The 24,100-nt window shown below is 47.2% G+C and overlaps 1 protein-coding gene across 1 annotated transcript in view; it reads left to right on the top strand.

The window, feature by feature from the left end:
• Positions 1–24,100, top strand: part of ccdc102a (coiled-coil domain containing 102A) — a 347,394-nt gene that overhangs the window by 289,158 nt on the left and 34,136 nt on the right. Inside the window, exon 8 of the mRNA XM_067997599.1 lies at positions 1,241–1,344. Coding sequence (XP_067853700.1) covers positions 1,241–1,344 — 104 coding nt within the window. The remainder of the gene's footprint in view (positions 1–1,240; positions 1,345–24,100) is intronic.

Below are 24,100 nucleotides of genomic sequence, written 5' to 3'. Positions count from 1 at the left end.
GGTAACAGGCGCTACACTTGTTCAACTCCAGACCACACCAGAGCCCCCTGACTCCCTCATGTTGGTAACTTTCTCAATGTCATTCGTAACCTTGCAACATATACCACCTCTCCTTTTCCTTTACCCTCTTCATCCAGTTTGTGGGCTCCTTGTATAGTTTAGATTTTCTTGGGTACATATTTATTTATTTTGTGTATTCAATATATTAGTTTTTGAATTGTTCCATTTTTCCTCATTTCATTAATTCCTTAGTCCTTTGAGCCCATCCTTTTAAAATCCTGGACTTTTCTCCTGGTTCTTACACGCTGGTTTTATTTTTATTCGTTCTGGAGGTGTGGGTGTCACTGACAAGGCAGTACAGCACATATTGCCCGTTGCTAGTTGCCCTGAGAGCATTAAAAGTCTACCATGTAGTGTGAGACTGGAGTCAGGTGTAGACGGGACCAGGTAAGGATGGCAGGTTCCCTTCCCTGAGGGAGCTCAGTGAACCCTTCATGGTCACTTTTTCTCCTGGTGCCAGCCAACAAATTACCAGATTCATTGAAATCAATTTCACAGCTTGCCCTGGCGGGATTTGAACTGATGACCTCTGGGTTGCTAGTCCAGTATACTGCTGTGTATATTGTGTTCAAAAGGTTCCTTTACTTCTATATTATGGATGGTGTCCTGATCACTTGTGAAAGAAGGTCTAGATGTGAGTTACCCCTGATGAGGTTCTTGATGTCCTGGGTCTTGGATGACTCGAATGTGACGTTTGTAGTCAGATTGTATGTAACCATGAGTTGGTGCACGTGGAAACCCTGAGAATCAGATATATACTTGAAGGGGAAAAGTTTGCAGGGATGTGGGGAAAGAGCAGGGGAGTAGGACTAATTGGATAGCTCTTTCAAGCAGCCAGTACAGGGACGATGGGCTGAATGGCGTCCTGTGTAGTAAGATTCTACGAAACCCAATGGCTCAGTGTGCAGCAGAAAATATACAGGATTTTAAGCTAAAATTGGCTTTTCCTGACTGCAGCTCTGGCTTCTGAACACAGGTGGCTTTTTCGGACCATGTAATCATTGCACAGACTTTGTTCGCTGCTCAGTTTTACACTGTGTCTCAGTGTTGGAGTCCTGACCTATCTTGGCTACACATTAGTGGAGCTGTACTCTAAGGTGACAAGTCTTCATGCCCAGTGCTGTGGAAGTATATTTGGGTTGGGACAGACCAGCTAAACCCCGGTGTTTCTGCATTCTAGCTGGATGAAGCTCACAACCAGGCCAGGAGGCTGCAGAGATCCTTGGATGAGCAGACAGAGCAGTCGGAGAATCTGCAGGTACAGCTGGAGCATCTACAGACCAGGTATGTAATGTGTGGGGAATGATGCTATGGTGATAGGTGTACCGTGTTTGTACTGAGCCCCTTGCCTTGGCCCAAGCCTCGTACAGTGGAGCTCTTCACCATCTGCCCTGTGTCTGATTATCAGGGCTCCTCCACAGCTGCACCTTTCTCTGTTCTTTTAATCAGTCCTGAGATCCCAGGTACGTAGATGAGATGTGGGCACATTAAGCAGTTGGCAGGCTGAGCAAGGTGAATCCCACAGTTCGTCCAGCAACTGTTTTGGTCCTGACTTGAAACCTGCTCCACGGGGCCAATCAGCAGCACAGCTCCCAGAGAGTTTACACTGAGTCAAGAGAGGGCAACTTCAGACTAATGACTAATACAAGACAAATAAAAATGTGACATTGCACAGATCCTGTCCCATTCCTTCTCTAAAGCAAACCATAAACCTTACAATAAACCCAGGACTCCATTTGTCTGTTAAATGGCAACACTAATGCTTTTGGAGCTCATATCGCCTCTCCTCCCCCAGATGAATGAACCCATTACACAGAATTAGTCTGTGCATCCTGTGACATTAACCATAACAGTACATCTCCCCTCATCCCATACAAATGCTGTATTGCACACAGGCATGTTGCTGATTTGTGATTTGAGATTTGAAATGTCTTTAGTAAACAGACTTTCTGAATGTGCTGCTAAATTTATTATTGATTGATGTCCTGTTTTATTAATTGTAAGGTTAAAAAACACACATTTTTAATGCCTTTACTTCATAGCTTCAAATTACAAATGTCAAAGAATGATTGGCCTGTGTTTACTCAGTGTTAATTAAAATGCTGTCGAGCAGGGACTTCTGATCCTGAAACTAAGTCACCAGCTCTCTGTTGGAGACTTAAAGATTATACCCAATTTCTAATTTTCCTTCCTCACTGCTGTGTACTGCCGTTCGATGTTCAGTTGTCACGATGTTGCTTGTCAGATGGCCAGGCATTCAGTGTAACTTCAGTTATTTTTCACCTACCTATCTCTGTTTCTTGAGATCAGTGGCACAGTTGATGATGAATCACAGGTAGTTGGGGGAGATTTCGGGACAGCTAATAGAGTCATAGAATCATTACAGCACAGAAGGCCATTCGTCCCGTCAAGCCCGTGCTGGCTCTTTGTAAGAGCAATCCAGTTAGTCCCATTCCCCCACTCTTTCTCCATAGTCCTGCAGATATTTATCCAATTCCTTTTTGAAGGCCATGATTGAATCTGCCTCCACCACCCCCTCGTGAAGTGCATCCAGATCATAACCACTCGCTGGGTAAAAAAGTTTCTCCTCATGTCACCTTTGGTTCTTTTGCCAATCACTTTAAATCTATGTCCTCTGGTCCTTGACCCTTCCACCAATGGGAACAGTTTCTCTCTATCTACTCTGTCTAGACCCTTCATGATTTTGAACACCTCGATCAAATCTCCTCTCAACCGTCTCTGTTCCAAGGAGAACAATCCCAGCTTCTCCAGTCTATCCACGTAACTGAAGTCCCTCATCCCTGGAATCATTCTAGTAAATCTCTTCTGCACCTTCTCTAAGGCCTTCACATCTTTCCTAAAGTGCGGTGCCCAGAATTGGACACATTACTCCAGTTGTGGCCGAACCAGTGTTTTATAAAGGTTCAACGTGACTTCCTTACTTTTGTACTCAATGCCTCTATTTATAAAGCCCAGGATCCTGCATGCTTTTTTAACCGCTTTCTCAACCTGTCCTGCCACCTTCAACGATTTGTGCACATATACCCCCAGATCTCTCTGTTCCTGTACCCCTTTTAGAATTGTGCCCTCTAGTTTATATTGCCTCTCCTCGTTCTTCCTGCCAAAATGCATCACTTAGTACTTCTCTGCGTTAAATATCATCCGCCATGTGTCCGCCCATTCCACCAGCCTGTCTATATCCTCTTGAAGTCTATCACTATCCTCCTCACTGTTCACTACCCTTCCAAGTTTTGTGTTATCTGCAAATTTGGAAATTGTGCCCTGTACACCCAAGTGCAAGTCATTAATATATATCTAGAAAAGCAGTGGTCCCAGCACCGACCCCTGGGGAACACCACTGTACACCTCCCTCCAGTCCGAAAAACAACCGTTCACCAGTACTCTCTGTTTCCTGTCACTGAGCCAATTTCGCATCCATGCAGCCACTGCCCCTTTTATTCCATGGGCTTCAATTTTGCTGACAAGCCTATTATGGGCACTTTATCAAATGCCTTTTGAAAGTCTATATACACAACACCAACCGCATTGCTCTCATCAACCCTCTCTGTTACCTCATCAAAAAACTCAATCAAGTGAGTTAAACACGATTTGCCTTCAACAAATCCATGCTGACTTTCCCTAATTAATCCACACTTGTCCAAGTGATTGTTAATTCTGTCCTGGATTATCATTTCTAAAAGTTTCCCCACCACAGAGGTTAAACTGACTGGCCTGTAGTTGCTGGGTTTATCCTTACACCCTATTTTGAACAAGGGTGTAACATTTGCAATTCTCCAGTCCTCTGGCACCTCCCCTGTATCTAAGGATGTCTGGAAGATTATGGCCAGTACCTCCGCAATTTCCACCCTTACTTCCCTCAGCATCCTAGGATGCATCCCACCTGGATCAGGTGATTTATCTACTTTAAGTACAGCCAGCCTTTCTAGTACCTCCTCTTTATCAATTTTTAGCCCATCCAGTATCTCAACGACCTCCTCTTTTACTGAGACTTTGGCAGCATCTTCCTTGGTAAAGACAGAGGCAAAGTGCTCATTTAGTACCTCAACCATGCCCTCTGCCGCCATGAGCAGATCTCCTTTTTGGCCCCTAATCAGCCCCACCCCTCCTCTTACTACCCGTTTACTATTTATATGCCTATACAAGACTTTTGGATTCCCTTTAATGTTGTCCGCCATTCTATTCTCATACTCTCTCTTTGCCCCTCTTATTTCCTTTTTCACTTCTCCTCTGTATTTTCTATATTCAGCCTGGTTCTCACTTGTATTATTAACCTGACATCTGTCACACACACCCTTTTTCTGCTTCATCCAGGGTGCTCTGGCTTTGGTTGTCCTACCTTTCCGTCTCGTGGGTATGTACCTACTCTGTACCCGAACCATCTTCTCCTTCATTGGGCTGGAAATGTACTGATCAAGAAAGTTCTCCTGAACACACTTTAGAAATTCCTCCCCCTCTCTGCCCTTTACACTATTACTATCCCAGTCTATATTAAGATGGTTGAAGTCCCCCATTATCATTACTCTATGGTTCTTGCACCTCTCTGTAATTTCCCTGCAAATTTGTTCCTCTATCTCCTTCCCACTAGTTGGTGGCCTATAGAATACACCCAGTAGTGTAATGGCACCTCTATTGGTCCTTAACTCTAAGCAAATAGATTCTGTCCTTGACCCCTCCAGGACATCCTCTCTCTCCAGCACTGCAATATTCTCCTTAATCAATATTACCCACCGCCCCTCCTATCTTTCCTGAACACCTTGTATCCAGGAATATTTAGTACCCAATCCTGCCCTTTTTTGAGCCCGGTCTCAGTTATCACCATGACATCATATTCCCATGTGACTATTTGTGCCTGCAGCTCACCAACCTTGTTTACCAGGCTTCGTGTGTTTACACACATGCACTGTAAACCAGTCTTAGACCTTCTCGTATTCTCTCTGTCTCTAGTGCTATCTGTCTCTCCCAAATCTTTGTGCCCCTTGTTTCTCTATTCTAACGCTACATCCTGGTACCCATCCCCCTATCAAATTAGTTTAAACCCTCCCCCACAGCTCTAGTGAACCTCCCCGTGAGGACATTGGTCCCAGCTCCATTGAGGTGTCTGTCTTGAACAGGTCCCTCCTGCCACAGAACAGGTCCCAATGCTTCAAGAATCTAAAGCCCTCCCTCTTGCACTCTGTCTCTAGCCACGCATTAACCCGCCTTATCTTCCTATTTTTGTACTCACTAGCACGTGGCACTGGAAGTAATCCAAAGATTACTACCTGTTGAGGTCCTGCTTTTTAATTTCCTCCCTAGCTCCTGAGACTCTAGCCACTTTTGTTTCCTATGTCGTTGGTACCCACATGGACCACGACTTCTGGCTATTCCCCTTACCTCCGTAGAATGTTCTGCACCCTCTCTGTGATGTCCTTTACCCTGGCACCAGGGAGGCAACACACCATGTTGGACTCATGTCGACATTCACAGAAACGCCTGTCTGTCCCCCTGACTGTCGAATCCCCTATGACTACTGCATTTCTACACTTCACTGTGCCCCCTGTGCAGTCCTTTCCCCATGTTGCCATGCTCAGGTCTGCACTCCTTCGAGATGTCATCACCCTCACTGGTATTCAGCACTGAATACTGGTTCAAGAGTGCCACGCACCCAGAATATTCCTGCTCTGCCTGCCTCTTCCTACTCTTTCCAATGGCCATCCACTTGCTATTCTGAACTCTCTGTGGCTGTGGGGTGACCACCTCCTGGAACGTACCATCCAGGAAACCTTTAGCCTCCGTTATGTTCTGCAGTGACTCCAGCCGCCCCTCAAGCTCAGAAACCCTCAGCTTGAGCTCGAGTATCTGGAGGCATTTCCTGCACATGTGGCCCTCCAGGACACACGAAAGAGTCCTGAAGTTCCCACATGGCACAGGAATTGCAGGCATTTGGTTTCAGCGGCCCGTCCATTATATTTAGAAACCTTTTTTTTTCTAAACTACTGTTTCCTTGCCCCAATTAACCTGCCCTTTTATTCCAAGTCTCTCAGAGCTCCTTCTCTCTGTTCACTGTCCTTCCCCCTTTCACCAAATTCTCAAGTTCACACTCTGTTTGCAATCCACTCCATTCACTCTGTGCTTCAGAAGAAACCAGAGGTTCAGTTCAGAGCCTCAATGTACTGCTCGACTGTGAGTTCTGCTCCCACACCCCCCACCCAACTATTGTCGAGATCCTAATCCAAGCCTTTATCACCACAAGACGACTTCTGCAGTGCTCTCCGCCTCCGACAAAGCACCATTCGTTCAGACTATCGCTGCTCCCGTCCTCACCCACACCAGGTCCCCACTCCCACTGTACTGAGCTCCACTGGCTGCCCGTGCCCCTCACCTTCAAATCCAACAGTGCCTTCATCCCACTCTGCTTCAGTAATTTGTTTCAGCCGTATGTTCCCACAAACCCTTGTGTCAGCCGTGGCTCAGTGGTAGCGCTCTTGCTTTTGAGTCAGAAGGTCGTGGATTCAAGCCCCATTCCAGATACTTGAGCCCCATAATCTTGGCTCCAGTACTGAGGGAGTGCTGCACTGTCGGGGGTGCTGTCTTTCAGATGAGACGTTAAACCGAAGCCCCGTCTGCCCTCTGAAGTGGATGTAAAAGATCCCACGGCATTGTTCAAAGAAGAACAGGGGAGTTCTCTCCAGTGTCCTGGGCCAATATTTATCTCTCAACCAACATCACTAAAACAGATTATCTGGTCATTATCTCAATGCTGTTTATGGGATCTTGCTGTGCACAAATTGGCTGTCACGTTTCCTACATTACAACAGTGACCACATTTCAAAAGTATGGCTTTGAAGCTCTTTAGGATGTCCTGAGGTGGTGAAAGATGCTATATAAATGGGAGTTCTGTCCTTCTCACCCTTAGCTCCCCTGACATGGGTTACTGGTGCCACCACATTCTTGCTGGTGGCAGCTCTTTCGGTCACTGCCCCTAATCCTCTGGAGCACCGTCTCTAAACATTCCCCCACCTTGCTACCGGAGCTTTCAAAAACCTTCTAACGCACCCTTCTTTTCAACAGTGCTCCCCGTCTGATATCCAGACCTTACTGCCTCCCTCCTCCTAGTCCGGGTGTGCATTGGCCTCTGTCAAGCATCTTGGGGGCGTTTTTATTCTATGAAAAGCTCTATGTAAATGCAAGTTGTTGCTATTGCTGCACTGGCTGTGGAAGCAGTCACTAATAACGGAACACAATGAGGTGAACTGCTAGTTGGGCAAGTTTCAGTGGCCCCGTTGGCACCAGTCACATTTTAATAATGGAAAACAGCAGACTATCTCCTCAGCTGCTTTCAGTAATTAAACCTCACACAGCGAGCAATGCCTCATCCAGAGCTTTCACTGCACCTGTGTGAAGTTGTGCCTTTTATAATTTCATAACAATGTGCACCTTTATCTGTGACAATGGAGCCAATGCCGTCCCCTTCACTGCAGTATAAACATGGTACTTTCTCACTTGTCTTTCGTACCTCCCTTCCTTGGTTCTCCACTATCACTCACTTCCTTTACAGCCACCTGGTTCCACAATTTCAAGTGCTGTTACTTTCAGGCTCCTTCCCATGAACAACAAGTGAGAACAATGCCGACTCGAGGAAATCACTGACAATTGGCATCTAAAGCAGCTACTTTATCCAGCTCGCATTGCACACCCAACCAGCACCCAGAATAGGTGGAGCCAACGGCCCCGACTCACCCCACCAGGCCAGCTCACTTATTTATCTGGAAACAATATTATTTCTAATATCTCCTCCCAGCACAGTTCATGCAGGGGGACAAGAGGCTTTTTTGCCACTGAAATTGGAATGTGCCAGCCAATTTGGGACACTCATGAGAAATGGCTATTTGGACAAGGAGAGCCACTGAGAAATGGTACTCCAGCAGGGCAATGTGGGAAATTGCCCAGGTCCTTCTGTCCACAGAAAGCAGGACAAATCCAACCCAGACAATTACCACCCTAAGACCTTACTCTCAATCATCAGCAAAGTGATGGAAGGAGTAATCGACAGTGCTATCAAGCGGCACTTAGTCACCAATAACCTGCTCATCGATGCTCAGTTTGGGTTCCGCCAGGACCACTCGGCCCCAGACCTCATTACAGCCTTGGTCCAAACATAAACATAAGATCTGAATCCAGAGGTGAGAGTGACTGCCCTTGACATCAAGGCAGTATTTGACCGAATGTAGTACCAAGGAGCCTGAGTAAAACTGAAGTCAATGGGATCCTCCAGTGGCTGGAGTCATACCTGGCACAAAGGAAGATGGTAGTGGTTGTTGGAGGCCAATCATCTCAGCCCCAGGACATTGCTGCAGGAGTTCCTCAGGGCAGTGTCCCAGGCCCAACCATCTTCAGCTGCTTCATCAATGACCTTCCCTCCATCATAAGGTCAGAAATGGGGATGTTCGCTGATGATTCGCAACCCCTCAGATAATGAAGCAGTCCGAACCCGCATGCAGCAAGACCTGGACAACATCCAGGCTTGGGCTGATAAGTGGCAAGTAACATTCGCGCCAGACAAGTGCCAGGCAATGACCATCTCCAACAAGAGAAAGTCTAACCACTGCCCCTTGACATTCAACGACATTACCATCACCGAATCCCCCACCATCAACATCCTGGGAGTCACCATTGACCAGAAACTTAACTGGACCAGCCACATAAATACTGTGGCTACAAGAGCAGATCAGAGGCTGAGTATTCTGCGGCAAGTGACTCACCGTCTGATTGGCACCCCATCCACCACCCTAAACATTCACTCCCTTCACCACCGGCGCACTGTGGCTGCAGTGTGTATCATCCACAGGATGCACTGCAGCAACTCACCAAGGCTCCTTCGACAGCACCTCCCAAACCCACGACCTCTACCACCTAGAAGGACAAGGGCAACAGATACATGGGAACAACACCACCTGCACGTTCCCCTCCAAGTCACACACCATCCCGACTTGGAAATATATCGCAGTTTCTTCATCGTCACTGGGTCAAAATCCTGGAACTCCCTTTCTAACAGCACTGTGGGAGAACCTTCACCACACGGACTGCAGCGGTTCAAGAAGGCGGCTCACCACCACCTTCTCAAGGGCAATTAGGGATGGGCAATAAATGCCAGCCTCGCCAGCGACGCCCACATCCCATGAACGAATAAAAAAGAAAGGAAACGGGGTCTTGAAGAGAGGTTGGTGGCATCTGGTAAACCATACCCCAGCAAGTGACAGCGGCCCTAAATCCAGGGGTCCATCACTGGTCGATTTCCTGTTTGTTTCAGCCGTTCACACTGTTTCTCTGGGGATTCCGCTGGGGTTTGTCAGCTAGATGTGAATCTACATCCTTCCTCCCCTCTCCCATCCCCTTAATAATAGCTAACTACAGGAAATCATTGCGAATTGGCATCTGAATAGTAGAAATGGGGGGAGCATAATAAAGCACGAGCTCATTATCCTAATTCAGCTGTGTTACAGAAACGGACTGTGGAGTAATTGTTGACTTGTGTGTACTGTAATCGTGCGAAACTGGGAAAAGAGGAGCAGGTGGCAGTGCCAGTGGCTCTTGCTTTGCGACCATTTACCTGACAGACAAAACCCAGCTTCTCGGGATAGCTGCTGACCAGAGGCTGTCTGGAACCCCATACGTGTTCATTCTGATACTGACTTCTCTCAGCAATGACCGATAGTAGATGCAGAGTGTTAAATTCAAATCACCATTTCCCACTTTTGTGCTCTTTACGATAATTAACAGGAAATCAAAACAGCAAAATGTTTCTTTTTAATAATTATTCTGCCTCTATCATTTTAAGTGCCCTTTGTATCTGACAGTGAGAAGCTCTGATCTACAGCCCTGTATCAGGAGGAGAATGGTACACAGTCATGTGTCATCCTCGGAAAGTGTAAGGGAATCAGGGTCGATGTAAATTATTTATCGGTCTCACAGTATCACATTGCAGAGATAGATTGTCTTTCAAGCCCATGTTGCTTTTAACATTGCTGCACTACTTAAAGTGCACTTTAAAGGTTAGTACTTGAGTCACTATCTGCAGTATTCATTGTCTGTCTGGATACCCCATTTATAATCGAAAATCTGTTTAAAGTGCTTCCTGAAATAACCTCTTTCATTGTTTCAGAAATCTTTCCGACCACTAAAGATGAGTTTTCAGCACTGGTCATTAATCAGGCTGCAGAGTGGGACTGTGATTGAGGGCAAGGGAGAAGCAGCAAGATAAATAGAACAAGCATCTCTGAAGATGCATGTTGTCCATTTGCAATAAACTTCTGAGTTTCTTGGCCTGCACAGGTTTGGGGTCTGACAGTGAGGTCCAGTGCACCTGCAATTGCACTGAGGTGGCTTCAAGTTATAACGCAAGGTCACCTCATTTCCTGCCTTTTCCACTGCTATCCCACCTGATCTGTTCATTTCCTGCAATCAAGGGGTGAAAATTGCAGGGCTATGGGGAAAGAACTGGGGATTGGGACTAATTGGCTAGCTATTTCAAAGATCCGGCACAGGGACAATGGGCTGAATGGCCTCCTTCTGTGCTGTAGGATTCTATGATTCTGTAAAGTGGTTGGGCCAGAACATCTGATGTACTCTGTTCCTAACGCCTTTATAAAGTGCCTCGGGACATTTCTCTACATTAAATGTAAGTTGTTGCTGTTGTGCATTCTGTGTCTCTTTATTTAAAGTAAGAAGTTTGATTGGTATCTGTACCAGAGTTGAAGGTTCGAGAGGGGCCGAGGCTGTGATTCTTTGTAGTCCATTTGATGGCTAGCCCTGAGGCCAGGGCCTATCAGTTGTGAGTTTATATGTGGGGGGTGATACCCAATTTCTGGTCTGTCTGGGGTATGTGACCAGGCAGAAGGCATCATGGTAACAGAAAATAGGAAATAAGCAGTGAGATTTCATGGGTCGGTGTAATGTTGACTGTTAGCTCAGGAGAAGTGTTTTTGTGGCTTTGACATTCTGAGAAGATTAGTAAGGTTTGTAATTACTGTAAATATCCTGTTCATTTACCGTCTTAATGTTCAATAAATTTGTCTGGTGGTTTGTATCCTGAGTTTCAGTCTGATAGAGTGAATGTTCTTTTGCCTAGCCAAGACTCAGAGGTCACATGATGTATTCTAATACACTGAAGTACAGCAATACAGGATCCCTGTTCGACCCCTGGATATTGGACAGCTAAAAGCACAATCTGGGTTGTAAGGAAGACAAAGTCCACTATGGGCATAGCCAGTGATGCTGAACCCACGCAGGATATCTAGTGCAAAAGCCCAAAAACTCAAAGCAGCATCCCCAGGGGAAGCAGCCACAGATAGCAGATGTGATGTAGCTTTGAAAAGGAGTCATTAAGGCTCTAATAAGTTTGTTAACTTCCCATTGGTACTCAGAAACCAGCAATAAACCTTCAGCTCCAAGGACCCTCCCTCACCGTGAAACACCTATTTTACATAATCTTCTGGAGCACTGTTCAGCCTCTCCAAGCCTACAATGGGGTTATTCCCTAAATTGACAGACTCTCAGTATCTCAGATGTCCCTGGGTCACATTATGATGCACACTACACAGTGGGTATTTAGAAGGCTGCAGTGCACTGTCACGTAGCACGAGGAACACAGGAGCTCGCTTCTTATTACAATCATTTCTAAAACCAGTTTGCTATTTGTCTTGATGCCTGTTCCTGGGTTGGCACTGCAGGATGATCAGGAAACTGGTGGTTGAGTGAGCTGTGACATGGACAGTCCTTCCTTGGGTTTCTCTGCCCCTATTGTTGGGGAGATTTGATACCCTCTCTCCACACACACATGCACACTTTTGGATGGCCCGATACCCCAGTTTTGCCTGTCTCTCAGATTCATGAGCACAGCTCCGATTCACTCTTCAGCAGGCTCCCAGTGTCCTTCACACACTGATCCACATTTTCCAGCAATTACCATCATTTCCCTGTCAATTATAGACCATTGCATGAGCTGCTACTCGATCTCAGTTAGTCTCTGGATTTAATAGTCAACTGATGTTCATAGTAAATGATTGCCTGTTATTAATAGAATTTATATCAACAAAAGCAGTGGTCCCAGCACCGACCCCTGGGGAACACCACTGTACACCTCCCTCCAGTCTGAAAAACAACCCTTCACCACTACTCTCTGTTTCCTGTCACTGAGCCAATTCTGTATCCATGCAGCCACTGCCCCTTTTATTCCATGGGCTTCTATTTTGCTGACAAGCCTATTATGCGGCACTTTATCAAACGCCTTTTGAAAGTCCATATACACAACATCAACCACACTACCCTCATCAATCCTCTGTTACCTCATCAAAAAACTCAATCAGATGTCCATATCACACCTGCTGATTCCACCCAGCTCGTCTGGTGTAGTATCGAGTGGGGACCTGCAGCCCAACCAAACCATGTACAACTGGAAGAAAACCAGTTGTGTTAATGGCTGTTTTGCAGGTTCCTGACTTCTCTCCTCCTCCTACCTGTGTAATGCTTGCATTGTTTTCACTTCTCACTCTGGATTATGGCCGTTATCTTGCCTCCATTGCAGAATACATACTGCCCATTGCTCAGTGTACTAATGACGGGAGTGCCAGCAACTTCGAGTGGCTTTAAGAAGGTAGAGATCACGGGGGTGAAACAAGGATTATGCCAAAGTTAGGGCAGCACCGTGCGGCAATAGAAGCCCTGAGGAGATTCACCTCCCCCCGTGGTCCTTGCTCCCAGAAGTCCCATGGATCATCCCCTTTATGTAGAAATGTGCTGTGAGCAGGCTAGGAAGTGTCTCACTGTGAAGTACTGGCTCAGCTAGCTATTAGAACCTCAGCATTGCTGCCTGCAATAACTGTGAATGGTCACTGGACGTGTATGACAATCCACTGGCGATATAACGGAGTAGTTAGCCCCTTTAATAGCAGACCGATAACTCTTATCAACGTGTTGAGCATTAACACAAGAAATCACAGGTAATGTTTCTGTGTTGCACGTCAGGTGTCAGCCGCGGCTCAGTGGGTAGCACTCTCCCCTCTGAGTTAGAAGGTCATGGGTTTAAGCCCCACTCCAGAGACTTGAGCCTATAATCCAGGCTGACACTTCCAGTGTCAGTACTGAGGGACTGCCGCACTGTCAGAGGGGACTGTCTTTCAGATAAGATGTTAAACCGAAGCCCCACCTGCCCTCTCAGGTGGATATAAAAGATCCCATGACACTATTTCAAAGAAGAGCAGGGGAGTGCTCCCTGGAGTTCTCCCTGAGGAATCAATCTCCATCACTAAAAATAGAAGAGCAGGGGAGTTCTCCCTGGAGTCCTGCCTGAGGAATCAATCTCCATCACTAAAAATAGAAGAGCATGGGAGTTCTCCCTGGAGTTCTCCCTGAGGAATCAATCTCCATCACTAAAAATAGAAGAGCAGGGGAGTTCTCCCTTGAGTTCTCCCTGAGGAATCAATCTCCATCACTAAAAATAGAAGAAGCCTGGGATTTCCTGGCTCTCTCATGCCGAAATTTGCTTCTGATTTTACTCTGATCTTTCCAACAGCAATTGATGGCAAAATTTGCAGAGAATCTCATTAGCATATGGCAGAACGTATAAAAAAGTGTAAAACAAACGTAAATCAGCATAAACAATCGGAGCCTGAGAAAAGTGCAAACATATGCCATCTTCTTCAACTCACTCGTTATCTTATTGACCCACACACAAATTAACACATGCACTGATTTCTGCCACAAATATCGTAGTATCGCAATAGATACATCAAAGCAGGAGGCCATTCAGCCCATCGTCCCTGTGCCGGCTCTTTAAGAGAGCTATCCAATTAGTCCCACTTCCCTGCTCTCTTCCCATAGCCCTGTAAATTTCTCCTTTTCAGTCTATATCCAATTCCTTTTTGAAAGTTACTATTGAATCTGCTTCCACCACCCTTTCTGGCAGAGCATTCCAGATCATAACAACTCACTGAGTTAAAAAAATTCTCCTCATCTCTCCTTTGGCTCTTTTGCCGATCACCTTAAATCTGCGTCCTCTGGTGACCGACCCTTCTGCCACTGGAAATAGTTTCTCCTTATTTACTATTTCAAAACTCTTCATGATTTTGAACACCTCCATCAAATCTCCCCTTAACCTTCACAGCTCCAAGGAGAACAACCCCAGCTTCTCCAGTCTCTCCACATAACTGAAGTCCCTCATCCCTGGAATCATTCTAGAATCATCAAAGTTTACAACATGGAAACAGGCCCTTCGGCCCAACATGTCCATGTCGCCCAGTTTATACCACTAAGCTGGTCCCAATTGCCTGCACTTGGCCCATATCCCTCTATACCCATCTTACCCATGTATCTGTCCAAATGCTTTTTAAAAGACAAAATTGTACCCGCCTCTACTACTGCCTCTGGCAGCTCGTTCCAGACACTCACCACCCTTTGAGTGAAAAAATTGCCCCTCTGGACCCTTTTGTATCTCTCCCCTCTCACCTTAAATCTATGTCCCCTCGTTATAGACTCCCCTACCTTTGGGAAAAGATTTTGACTATCTGCCTTATCTATGCCCCTCATTATTTTATAGACTTCTATTAGATCACCCCTTAACCTCCTACTCTCCAGGGAAAAAAGTCCCAGTCTATCCAACCTCTCCCTATAAGTCAAACCATCAAGTCCCGGTAGCATCCTAGTAAATCTTTTCTGCACTCTTTCTAGTTTAATAATATCCTTTCTATAATAGGGTGATCAGAACTGTACACAGTATTCCAAGTGTGGCCTTACTAATGTCTTGTACAACTTCAACAAGACATCCCAACTCCTGTATTCAATGTTCTGACCAATGAAACCAAGCATGCCGAATGCCTTCTTCACCACCCTATCCACCTGTGACTCCACTTTCAAGGAGCTATGAACCTGTACTCCTAGATCTCTTTGTTCTATAACTCTCCCCAACGCCCTACCATTAACGGAGTAGGTCCTGGCCCGATTCGATCTACCAAAATGCACCACCTCACATTTATCTAAATTAAACTCCATCTGCCATTCATCGGCCCACTGGCCCAATTTATCAAGATCCCGTTGCAATCCTAGATAACCTTCTTCACTGTCCACAATGCCACCAATCGTGGTGTCATCTGCAAACTTACTAACCATGCCTCCTAAATTCTCATCCAAATCATTATTATAAATAACAAATAACAGCGGACCCAGCACCGATCCCTGAGGCACACCGCTGGGCACAGGCCTCCAGTTTGAAAAACAACCCTCTACAACCACCCTCTGTCTTCTGTCGTCAAGCCAATTTTGTATCCAATTGGCTACCTCACCTTGAGATTTAACCTTATGTAACAACCTACCATGCGGTACCTTGTCAAAGGCTTTGCTAAACTCCATGTAGACCACGTCTACTGCACAGCCCTCATCTATCTTCTTGGTTACCTCTTCAAAAAACTCAATCAAATTCGTGAGACATGATTTTCCTCTCACAAAACCATGCTGACTGTTCCTAATCAGTCCCTGCCTCTCCAAATGCCTGTAGATCCTGTCTCTCAGAATACCCTCCAACAACTTACCCACTACAGATGTCAGGCTCACCGGTCTGTAGTTCCCAGGCTTTTCCCTGCCGCCCTTCTTAAACAAAGGCACAACATTTGCTACCCTCCAATCTTCAGGCACCTCACCTGTAGCTGTCGATGATTCAAATATCTCTGCTAGGGGACCCGCAATTTCCTCCCCAACCTCCCATAACGTCCTGGGATGCATTTCATCAGGTCCCGGAGATTTATCTACCTTGATGCGCGTTAAGACTTCCAGCACCTCCCTCTCTGTAATATGTACACTCCTCAAGACATCACTATTTATTTCCCCAAGTTCCCTAACATCCATGCCTTTCTCAACCGTAAATACCGATGTGAAATATTAGAGTCATAGAGTCATAGTCATAGAGTTATACAGCACGGATAGAGGCCCTTCGGCCCATCGTGTCCGCGCCGGCCATCAAGCCCAGTCTAATCTAATCCCATATTCCAGCATTTGGTCCGTAGCCTTGTATGCTATGGCATTTCAAGTGCTCATCCAAATGCTTCTTGAATGTTGTGAGGGTTCCTGCCTCCACAACCCTCTCAGGCAGTGAGTTCCAGACTCCAACCACCCTCTGGGTGAAAAAGTTCTTTCTCAAATCCCCTCAAAACCTCCCGCCTTTTACCTTTAATCTATGCCCCCTTGTTATAGAACCCTCAACGAAGCGAAAAAGCTCCTTAGTATCCATCCTATCTATGCCCCTCATAATTTTGTACACCTCAATCATGTCCCCCCTCAGCCTCCTCTGCTCCAAGGAAAACAAACCCAATCTTCCCAGTCTCTCTTCATAGCTGAAGCGCTCCAGCCCTGGTAACATCCTGGTGAATCTCCTCTGCACCCTCTCCAAAGCGATCACATCCTTCCTGTAGTGCGGCGACCAGAACTGCACACAGTACTCCAGCTGTGGCCTAACCAGTGTTTTATACAGCTCCATCATAACCTCCTTGCTCTTATATTCTATGCCTCGGCTAATAAAGGCAAGTATCCCATATGCCTTCTTTACCACCTTATCTACCTGTTCCGCCGCCTTCAGGGATCTGTGAACTTGCACACCAAGATCCCTCTGACCCTTTGTCTTGCCTAGGGTCCTCCCATTCATTGTGTATTCCCTTGCCTTGTTAGTCCCTCCAAAGTGCATCACCTCGCACTTTTCCGGGTTAAATTCCATTTGCCACTGTTCCGCCCATCTGACCAACCCATCTATATCGTCCTGCAGACTGAGGCTATCCTCCTCGCTATTTACCACCCTACCAATTTTTGTATCATCAGCGAACTTACTGATCATACCTTTTACATTCATATCCAAGTCGTTAATGTCGACCACAAACAGCAAGGGCCCCAGCACAGATCCCTGTGGTACCCCACTGGCCACAGGCTTCCAGTCACAAAAACAACCTTCGACCATCACCCTCTGCCTTCTGCCACTAAGCCAGTTTTGTATCCAAAGTTCCAAGGCACCCTGGACTCCATGGGCTCGTATCTTCTTGACCAGTCTCCTGTGGGGGACTTTATCGAAGGCCTTACTGAAATCCATGTATACCACATCCACTGCGTTACCCTCATCCACACGCCTAGTCACCCCCTCAAAAAATTCAATCAAATTAGTCAGACATGATCTTCCCTTGACAAAGCCATGTTGACTATCCCTGATTAATCCTTGCCTCTCCAAGTGGAGACTAATTTTGTCCTTCAGAATTTTTTCCAATAATTTTCCTACCACTGATGTTAGGCTCACTGGCCTGTAGTTGCCCGGTTTTTCCCTACTCCCCTTCTTGAATAATGGTACTACATTAGCGGTTCTCCAGTCCTCTGGCACATCCCCTGTGGCCAGAGAGGTTCTGAATATATGTGTTAGAGCCCCCGCAATCTCCTCCTTTGCCTCACACAGTAGCCTGGGATACTCATTCAGGATCTCACCCATCTCTTGTGGTTCCGCACATAGATGACCTTGTTGATCCTTAAGAGGCCCTATTCTCTCCCTAGTTACTCTTTTGCCCTTTATGTACTTGTAGAAGCTCTTTGGATTATCCTTTGCCTTATCTGCCAAAGCAATCTCATGTCCCCTTTTTGCCCTCCTGATTCCTCTCTTAACTCTACTCCGGCAATCTCTATACTCTTCAAGGGATCCACTTGATCCCAGCTGTCTATGCATGTCATATGCCTCCTTCTTCTTTCTGACTAGGGCCTCAATCTCCCGAGTCATCCAAGGTTCCCTACTTCTACCAGCCTTGCCCTTCACTTTATAAGGAATGTGCTTACCCTGAACCCTGGTTAACACACTTTTGAAAGCCTCCCACTTACCAGACGTCCCTTTGCCTGCCAACAGACTCTCCCAATCAACTTCTGAAAGTTCCTGTCTAATACCATCAAAATTGGCCTTTCCCCAATTTAGAATTTTAACTTTTGGGCCAGACCTATCATTCTCCATAGCTATCTTAAAACTAATGGAATTATGATCACTGGTCCCAAAGTGATCCCTCACTAATACTTCTGTCACCTGCCCTTCCTTATTTCCCAAGAGGAGGTCAAGTTTTGCCCCCTCTCTTGTCGGGCCATCCACATACTGAATGAGAAATTCCTCCTGAATACACTCAACAAATTTCTCTCCATCCAAGCCCCTAATGCTATGGCTGTCCCAGTCAATGTTGGGAAAGTTAAAGTCCCCTACTATTACCACCCTATTTTTCTTGCAGCTGTCTGTAACCTCCTTACATATTTGCTCCTCAATTTCCCGTTGACTATTTGGGGGTCTGTAGTTCAATCCTATCAAAGTGATCTCTAGTAAATCTCTTCTGCACCCTCTCCAAGGCCTTCACATCCTTCTGAAAGTGCAGTGCCCAGAATTGAACACAATCCTCCAGCTGAGGCCCAACGAGTGATTAATAAAGGTTTACCTTTATTATGTCATGAAAATTAAAGTCTGAAGCCATCAGACCAGCATTTATGCACAGCACGTTTAAGAAAATGCCATTGTTGAAGCTTTTCGCTTATTAATGATAACATCCCCATCCTCAATGATGGAGGAGTCCAGCACGTGAGTGCAAAAGACAAGGCTGAAGTGTTTGCAACCATCTTCAGCCAGAAGTGCTGAGTGGATGATCCATCTCTGCCTTCTCCCGACATCCCCACCATCACAGATTCCAATCTTCAGCCAATTCGATTCACTCCACGTGATATCAAGAAACGGCTGAGTGCACTGGATACAGCAAAGACTATGGGCCCCGACAACATCCCAGCTGTAGTGCTGAAGACTTGTGCTCCAGAACTAGCCGTGCCTCTAGCCAAACTTTTCCAGTACAGCTACAACACTGGCATCCACCCGACAATGTGGAAAATTGCCCAGGTATGTCCTGTCCACAAAAAGCAGGACAAATCCAATCCGGCCAATTACCGCCCCATCAGTCTACTCTTAATCATCAGCAAATTGATGGAAGGTGTCGTTGACAGTGCTATCACGCGGCATTTACTCACCAATAACCTGCTCACCGATGCTCAGTTTGGGTTCCACCAGGACCACTCGGCTCCAGACCTCATTACAGCCTTGGTCCAAACATGGACAAAAGAGCTGAATTCCAGAGGTGAGGTGAGATGACTGCCCTTGACATCAAGGCAGCATTTGACTGAGTGTGGCACCAAGGAGCCCTAGTAAAATTGAAGTCAATGGGAATCAGGGGAAAAACTCTCCAGTGGCTGGAGTCATACCGAGCACAAAGGAAGATGGTAGTGGTTGTTGGAGGCCAATCATCTCAGCCCCAGGACATTGTTGCAGGAGTTCCTCAGGGCAGTGTCCTAGGCCCAACCATCTTCAGCTGCTTCATCAACGACCTTCCCTCCATCATAAGGTCAGAAATGGGGATGTTCACTGATGACTGCACAGTGTTCAGTTCCATTCGCAACCCCTCAGATAATGAAGCAGTCCGAGCCCGCATGCAGCAAGACCTGGACAACATCCAGGCTTGGGCTCATAAGCGGCAAGTAACATTCGTGCCAGACAAATGCCAGGCAATGACCATCTCCAACAAGAGAGAGTCTAACCACCTCCCCTTGACATTCAATGGCATTACCATCGCCGAATCCCCCACCATCAACATCCTGGGGGTCACCATTGACCAGAAACTTAACTGGACCAGCCATATAAATACTGTGGCTACAAGAGCAGGTCAGAGGCTGGGTATTCTGCGGCGAGTGACTCACCTCCTGACTCCCCAAAGCCTTTCCACCATCTACAAGGCACAAGTCAGGAGTGTGATGGAATACTCTCCACTTGCCTGGATGAGTGCAGCTCCAACAACACTCAAGAAGCTCAACACCATCCAGGACAAAGCAGCCCGCTTGATTGGCACCCCATCCACCACCCTAAACATTCACTCCCTTCACCACCGGCGCACTGTGGCTGCAGTGTGTACCATCCACAGGATGCACTGCAGCAACTCGCCAAGGCTTCTTCGACAGCACCTCCCAAACCCGCGACCTCTACCACCTAGAAGGACAAGGGCAGCAGGTACATGGGAACAACACCACCTGCACGTTCCCCTCCAAGTCACACACCATCCTGACTTGGAAATATATCGCCGTACCGATTAGTGGCAAGTCAGAAGATTGGACAGAATATAAAAAGCAGCAGAGAATCATTGAAAATGTACGGTACAGAAGGAGGCCATTCGGCCCATCGTGTCCGCTCCGGCTGAGAAACGAGCCACCCAGCCTCATCCCACTTTCCCACATTTGGTCCGTAGCCCTGCAGGTCACGGCTCTTCAGGTGCACATCCAGGCATTTTTTAAATGAGTTGAGGGTTTCTGCCTCTCCCACCCTCTCAGGCAGTGAGTTCCAGACCCCCACCACCCTCTGGGTAAAAAAACCTTTCCTCATTTCTGCTCTGATCCTTCTACCAATCACCTTAAATCTATTTTCCCTGGTTATTGACCCCTCCGCTAAAGGAAATAGGTCCTTCCTATCCACTCCATCTCGGCCCCTCTTTATTTGTATACCTCAATCAAATTACCCCTCAGCCTCCGCTGTTCCAACGAAAACAACCCCAGCCGATCCAATCTTTCCTCATAGCTAAAATTCTCCAGTACTGGCAACATCCTCATAAATCTCCTCTGCACCCTCTCGAGTGCAATCACATCTTTCCTGTAATGTGGTGACCAGAACTGTACACAGTACTCAAGCTGTGGCCTAACCAGTGTTTTATACAGTTCCAGCATAACATCCCTTTTATTTTATAATTTTTTTTTATTCGTTCATGGGATGTGGGCGTCGCTGGCGAGGCCAGCATTTATTGCCCATCCCTAATTGCCCTTGAGAAGGTGGTGGTGAGCCGCCTTCTTGAACCGCTGCAGTCCGTGTGGTGACGGTTCTCCCACAGTCCTGTTAGGAAGGGAGTTCCAGGATTTTGACCCAGCGACGATGAAGGAACGGCGATATATTTCCAAGTCAGGATGGTGTGTGACTTGGAGGGGAACGTGCAGGTGGTGTTGTTCCCATGTGCCTGCTGCTCTTGTCCTTCTAGGTGGTAGAGGTCGCGGGTTTGGGAGGTGCTGCAGGGCATCTTGTGGATGGTACACACTGCAACCACAGTGCGCCGGTGGTGAAGGGAGTGAATGTTTAGGGTGGTGGATGGGGTGCCAATCAAGCGGGCTGCTTTGTCCTGGATGGTGTTGAGCTTCTTGAGTGTTGTTGGAGCTGCACTCATCCAGGCAAGTGGAGAGTATTCCATCACACTCCTGACTTGTGCCTTGTAGATGGTGGAAAGGCTTTGGGGAGTCAGGAGGTGAGTCACTCGCCGCAGAATACCCAGCCTCTGACCTGCTCTTGTAGCCACAGTATTTATATGGCTGGTCCAGTTAAGTTTCTGGTCAATGGTGACCCCCAGGATGTTGATGGTGGGGGATTCGGCAATGGTAATGCCATTGAATGTCAAGGGGAGGTGGTTAGACCCTCTCTTGTTGGAGATGGTCATTGCCTGGCACTTGTCTGGCACTAATGTTACTTGCCACTTATCAGCCCAAGCCTGGATGTTGTCCAGGTCTTGCTGCATGCGGGCTCGGACTGCTTCATTATCTGAGGGGTTGCGAATGGAACTGAATACTGTGCAATCATCAGCGAACATCCCCATTTCTGACCTTATGATGGAGGGAAGGTCATTGATGAAGCAGCTGAAGATGGTTGGGCTGAGGACACTGCCCTGAGGAACTCCTGCAGCAATGTCCTGGGGCTGAGATGATTGGCCTCCAACAACCTCTACCATCTTCCTTTGTGCTCGGTATGACTCCAGCCACTGGAGAGTTTTCCCCTGATTCCCATTGACTTCAATTTTACGAGGGCTCCTTGGTGCCACACTCGGTCAAATGCTGCTTTGATGTCAAGGGCAGTCACTCTCACCTCACCTCTGGAATTCAGCTCTTTTGTCCATGTTTGGACCAAGGCTGTAATGAGGTCTGGAGCCGAGTGGTCCTGGCGGAACCCAAACTGAGCATCGGTGAGCAGGTTATTGGTGAGTAAGTGCCGCTTGATAGCACTGTCGGCGACACCTTCCTTCAATTTGCTGATGATTGAGAGTCGATTCATGGGGCGGTAATTGGCCGGATTGGATTTGTCCTGCTTTTTGTGGACAGGACAATTTTCCACATTGTCAGGTAGATGCCAGTATTGGAGCTGTACTGGAACTGCTTGGTTCGAGACGCGGCTAGTTCTGGAGCACAAGTCTTCAGCACTACAGCCGGGATGTTGTCGGGGCCCATAGCCTTTGCTGTATCCAGTGCACTTAGCCGTTTCTTGATATAGCGCAGAGTGAATCGAATTGGCTGAAGACTGGCTTCTGTGATGGTGGGGATATCGGGAGGAGGCCGAGATGGATCATCCACTCGGCACTTCTGGCTGAAGATGGTTGCAAATGCTTCAGCCTTGTCTTTCACACTCACGTGCTGGACTCCGCCATCATTGAGGATGGGGATGTTTACAGAGCCTCCTCCTCCCGTTAGTTGTTTAATTGTCCCGCATCCACGACTGGATGTGGCAGGACTGCAGAGCTTTGATCTGATCCGTTGGTTGTGGAATCGCTTAGCTCTGTCTATAGCATGTTGCTTCCGCTGGTTAGCATGTAGTCCTGAGTTGTAGCTTCACCAGGTTGGCACCTCATTTTTAGGTACGCCTGGTGCTGCTCCTGGCATGCTCTTCTACACTCCTCATTGAACCAGGGTTGATCCCCTGGCTTGTTGGTAATGGTCGAGTGAGGAATATGCCGGGCCATGAGGTTACAGATTGTGCTGGAATACAATTCTGCTGCTGCTGATGGCCCACAGCGCCTCATGGATTCCCAGTTTTGAGCTGCTAGATCTGTTCTGAATCTATCCCATTTAGCACGGTGGTAGTGCCACACAACACGTTGGATGGTGTCCTCAGTGCGAAGACGGGACTTCGTCTCCACGAGGACTGTGCGGTGGTCACTCCTACCAATACTGTCATGGACAGATGCTTTTGCGACAGGTAGATTTGTGAGGATGAGGTCAAGTAAGTTTTTCCCTCGTGTTGGTTCGCTCACCACCTGCCGCAGGCCCAGTCTGGCAGTTATGACCTTCAGGACTCGGCCAGCTCGGTCAGTAGTGGTGCTACCGAGCCACTCTTGGTGATGGACATTGAAGTACCCCATCCAGAGTACATTCTGTGCCCTTGCTACCCTCAGTGCTTCCTCCAAGTGGTGCTCAACATGGAGGAGGACTGATTCATCAGCTGAGGGAGGGCGGTTGGTGGTAATCAGCAGGAGGTTTCCTTGCCCATGTTTGACCTGATGCCATGAGATTTCATGGGGTCCAGAGTCAATGTTGAGGACTCCCAGGGCCACTCCCTCCTGACTGGATATCACTGTACCGCCACCTCTGTGGCCAATAAAGGAAAGCATTCCATATTCCTTTTTAACTACCTTATCTACCTGTCCTGCTACCTTCGGGGATCTGTGGACATGCACTCCAAGGTCCCTCAATTCCTCTATACCTCTCAGTATCCTCCCATTTATTGTGTATTCCCTTGCTTTATTTTTCTTCCCAAATGCATTACCTCACACTTCTCCGGATTGAATTCCATTTGCCACTTTTCTGCCCACCTGACCAGTCCATTGATATCTTCCTACAGTCTACAGATTTCCTCCTCACTATCAACCACACGGTCTATCTTTGTGTCATCTGCAAATTTTTTAATCATTCCCCCTACATTTAAGTCCAAATCGTTAATGTACACCACAAAAAGCAAAGGACCTCGTACCGAGCCCTGCGGCACCCCACTGGAAACAGTCTTCCAGTCGCAAAAACACTGGTTGTTGGAGGCCAATCATCTCACCCCCAGGACATTTCTGCAGGAGTTCCTCAGGGCAGTGTGCTAGGCTCAACCATCTTCAGCTGCTTCATCAATGACCTTCCCTCCACCATAAGGTCAGAAATGGGGCTGTTCGCTGAT

The sequence above is a fragment of the Heptranchias perlo genome, chromosome 16 (assembly GCF_035084215.1).
Source record: "Heptranchias perlo isolate sHepPer1 chromosome 16, sHepPer1.hap1, whole genome shotgun sequence".
Classification (NCBI taxonomy): domain Eukaryota; kingdom Metazoa; phylum Chordata; class Chondrichthyes; order Hexanchiformes; family Hexanchidae; genus Heptranchias; species Heptranchias perlo.
This window is presented reverse-complemented; position numbering and strand designations above follow the sequence as displayed.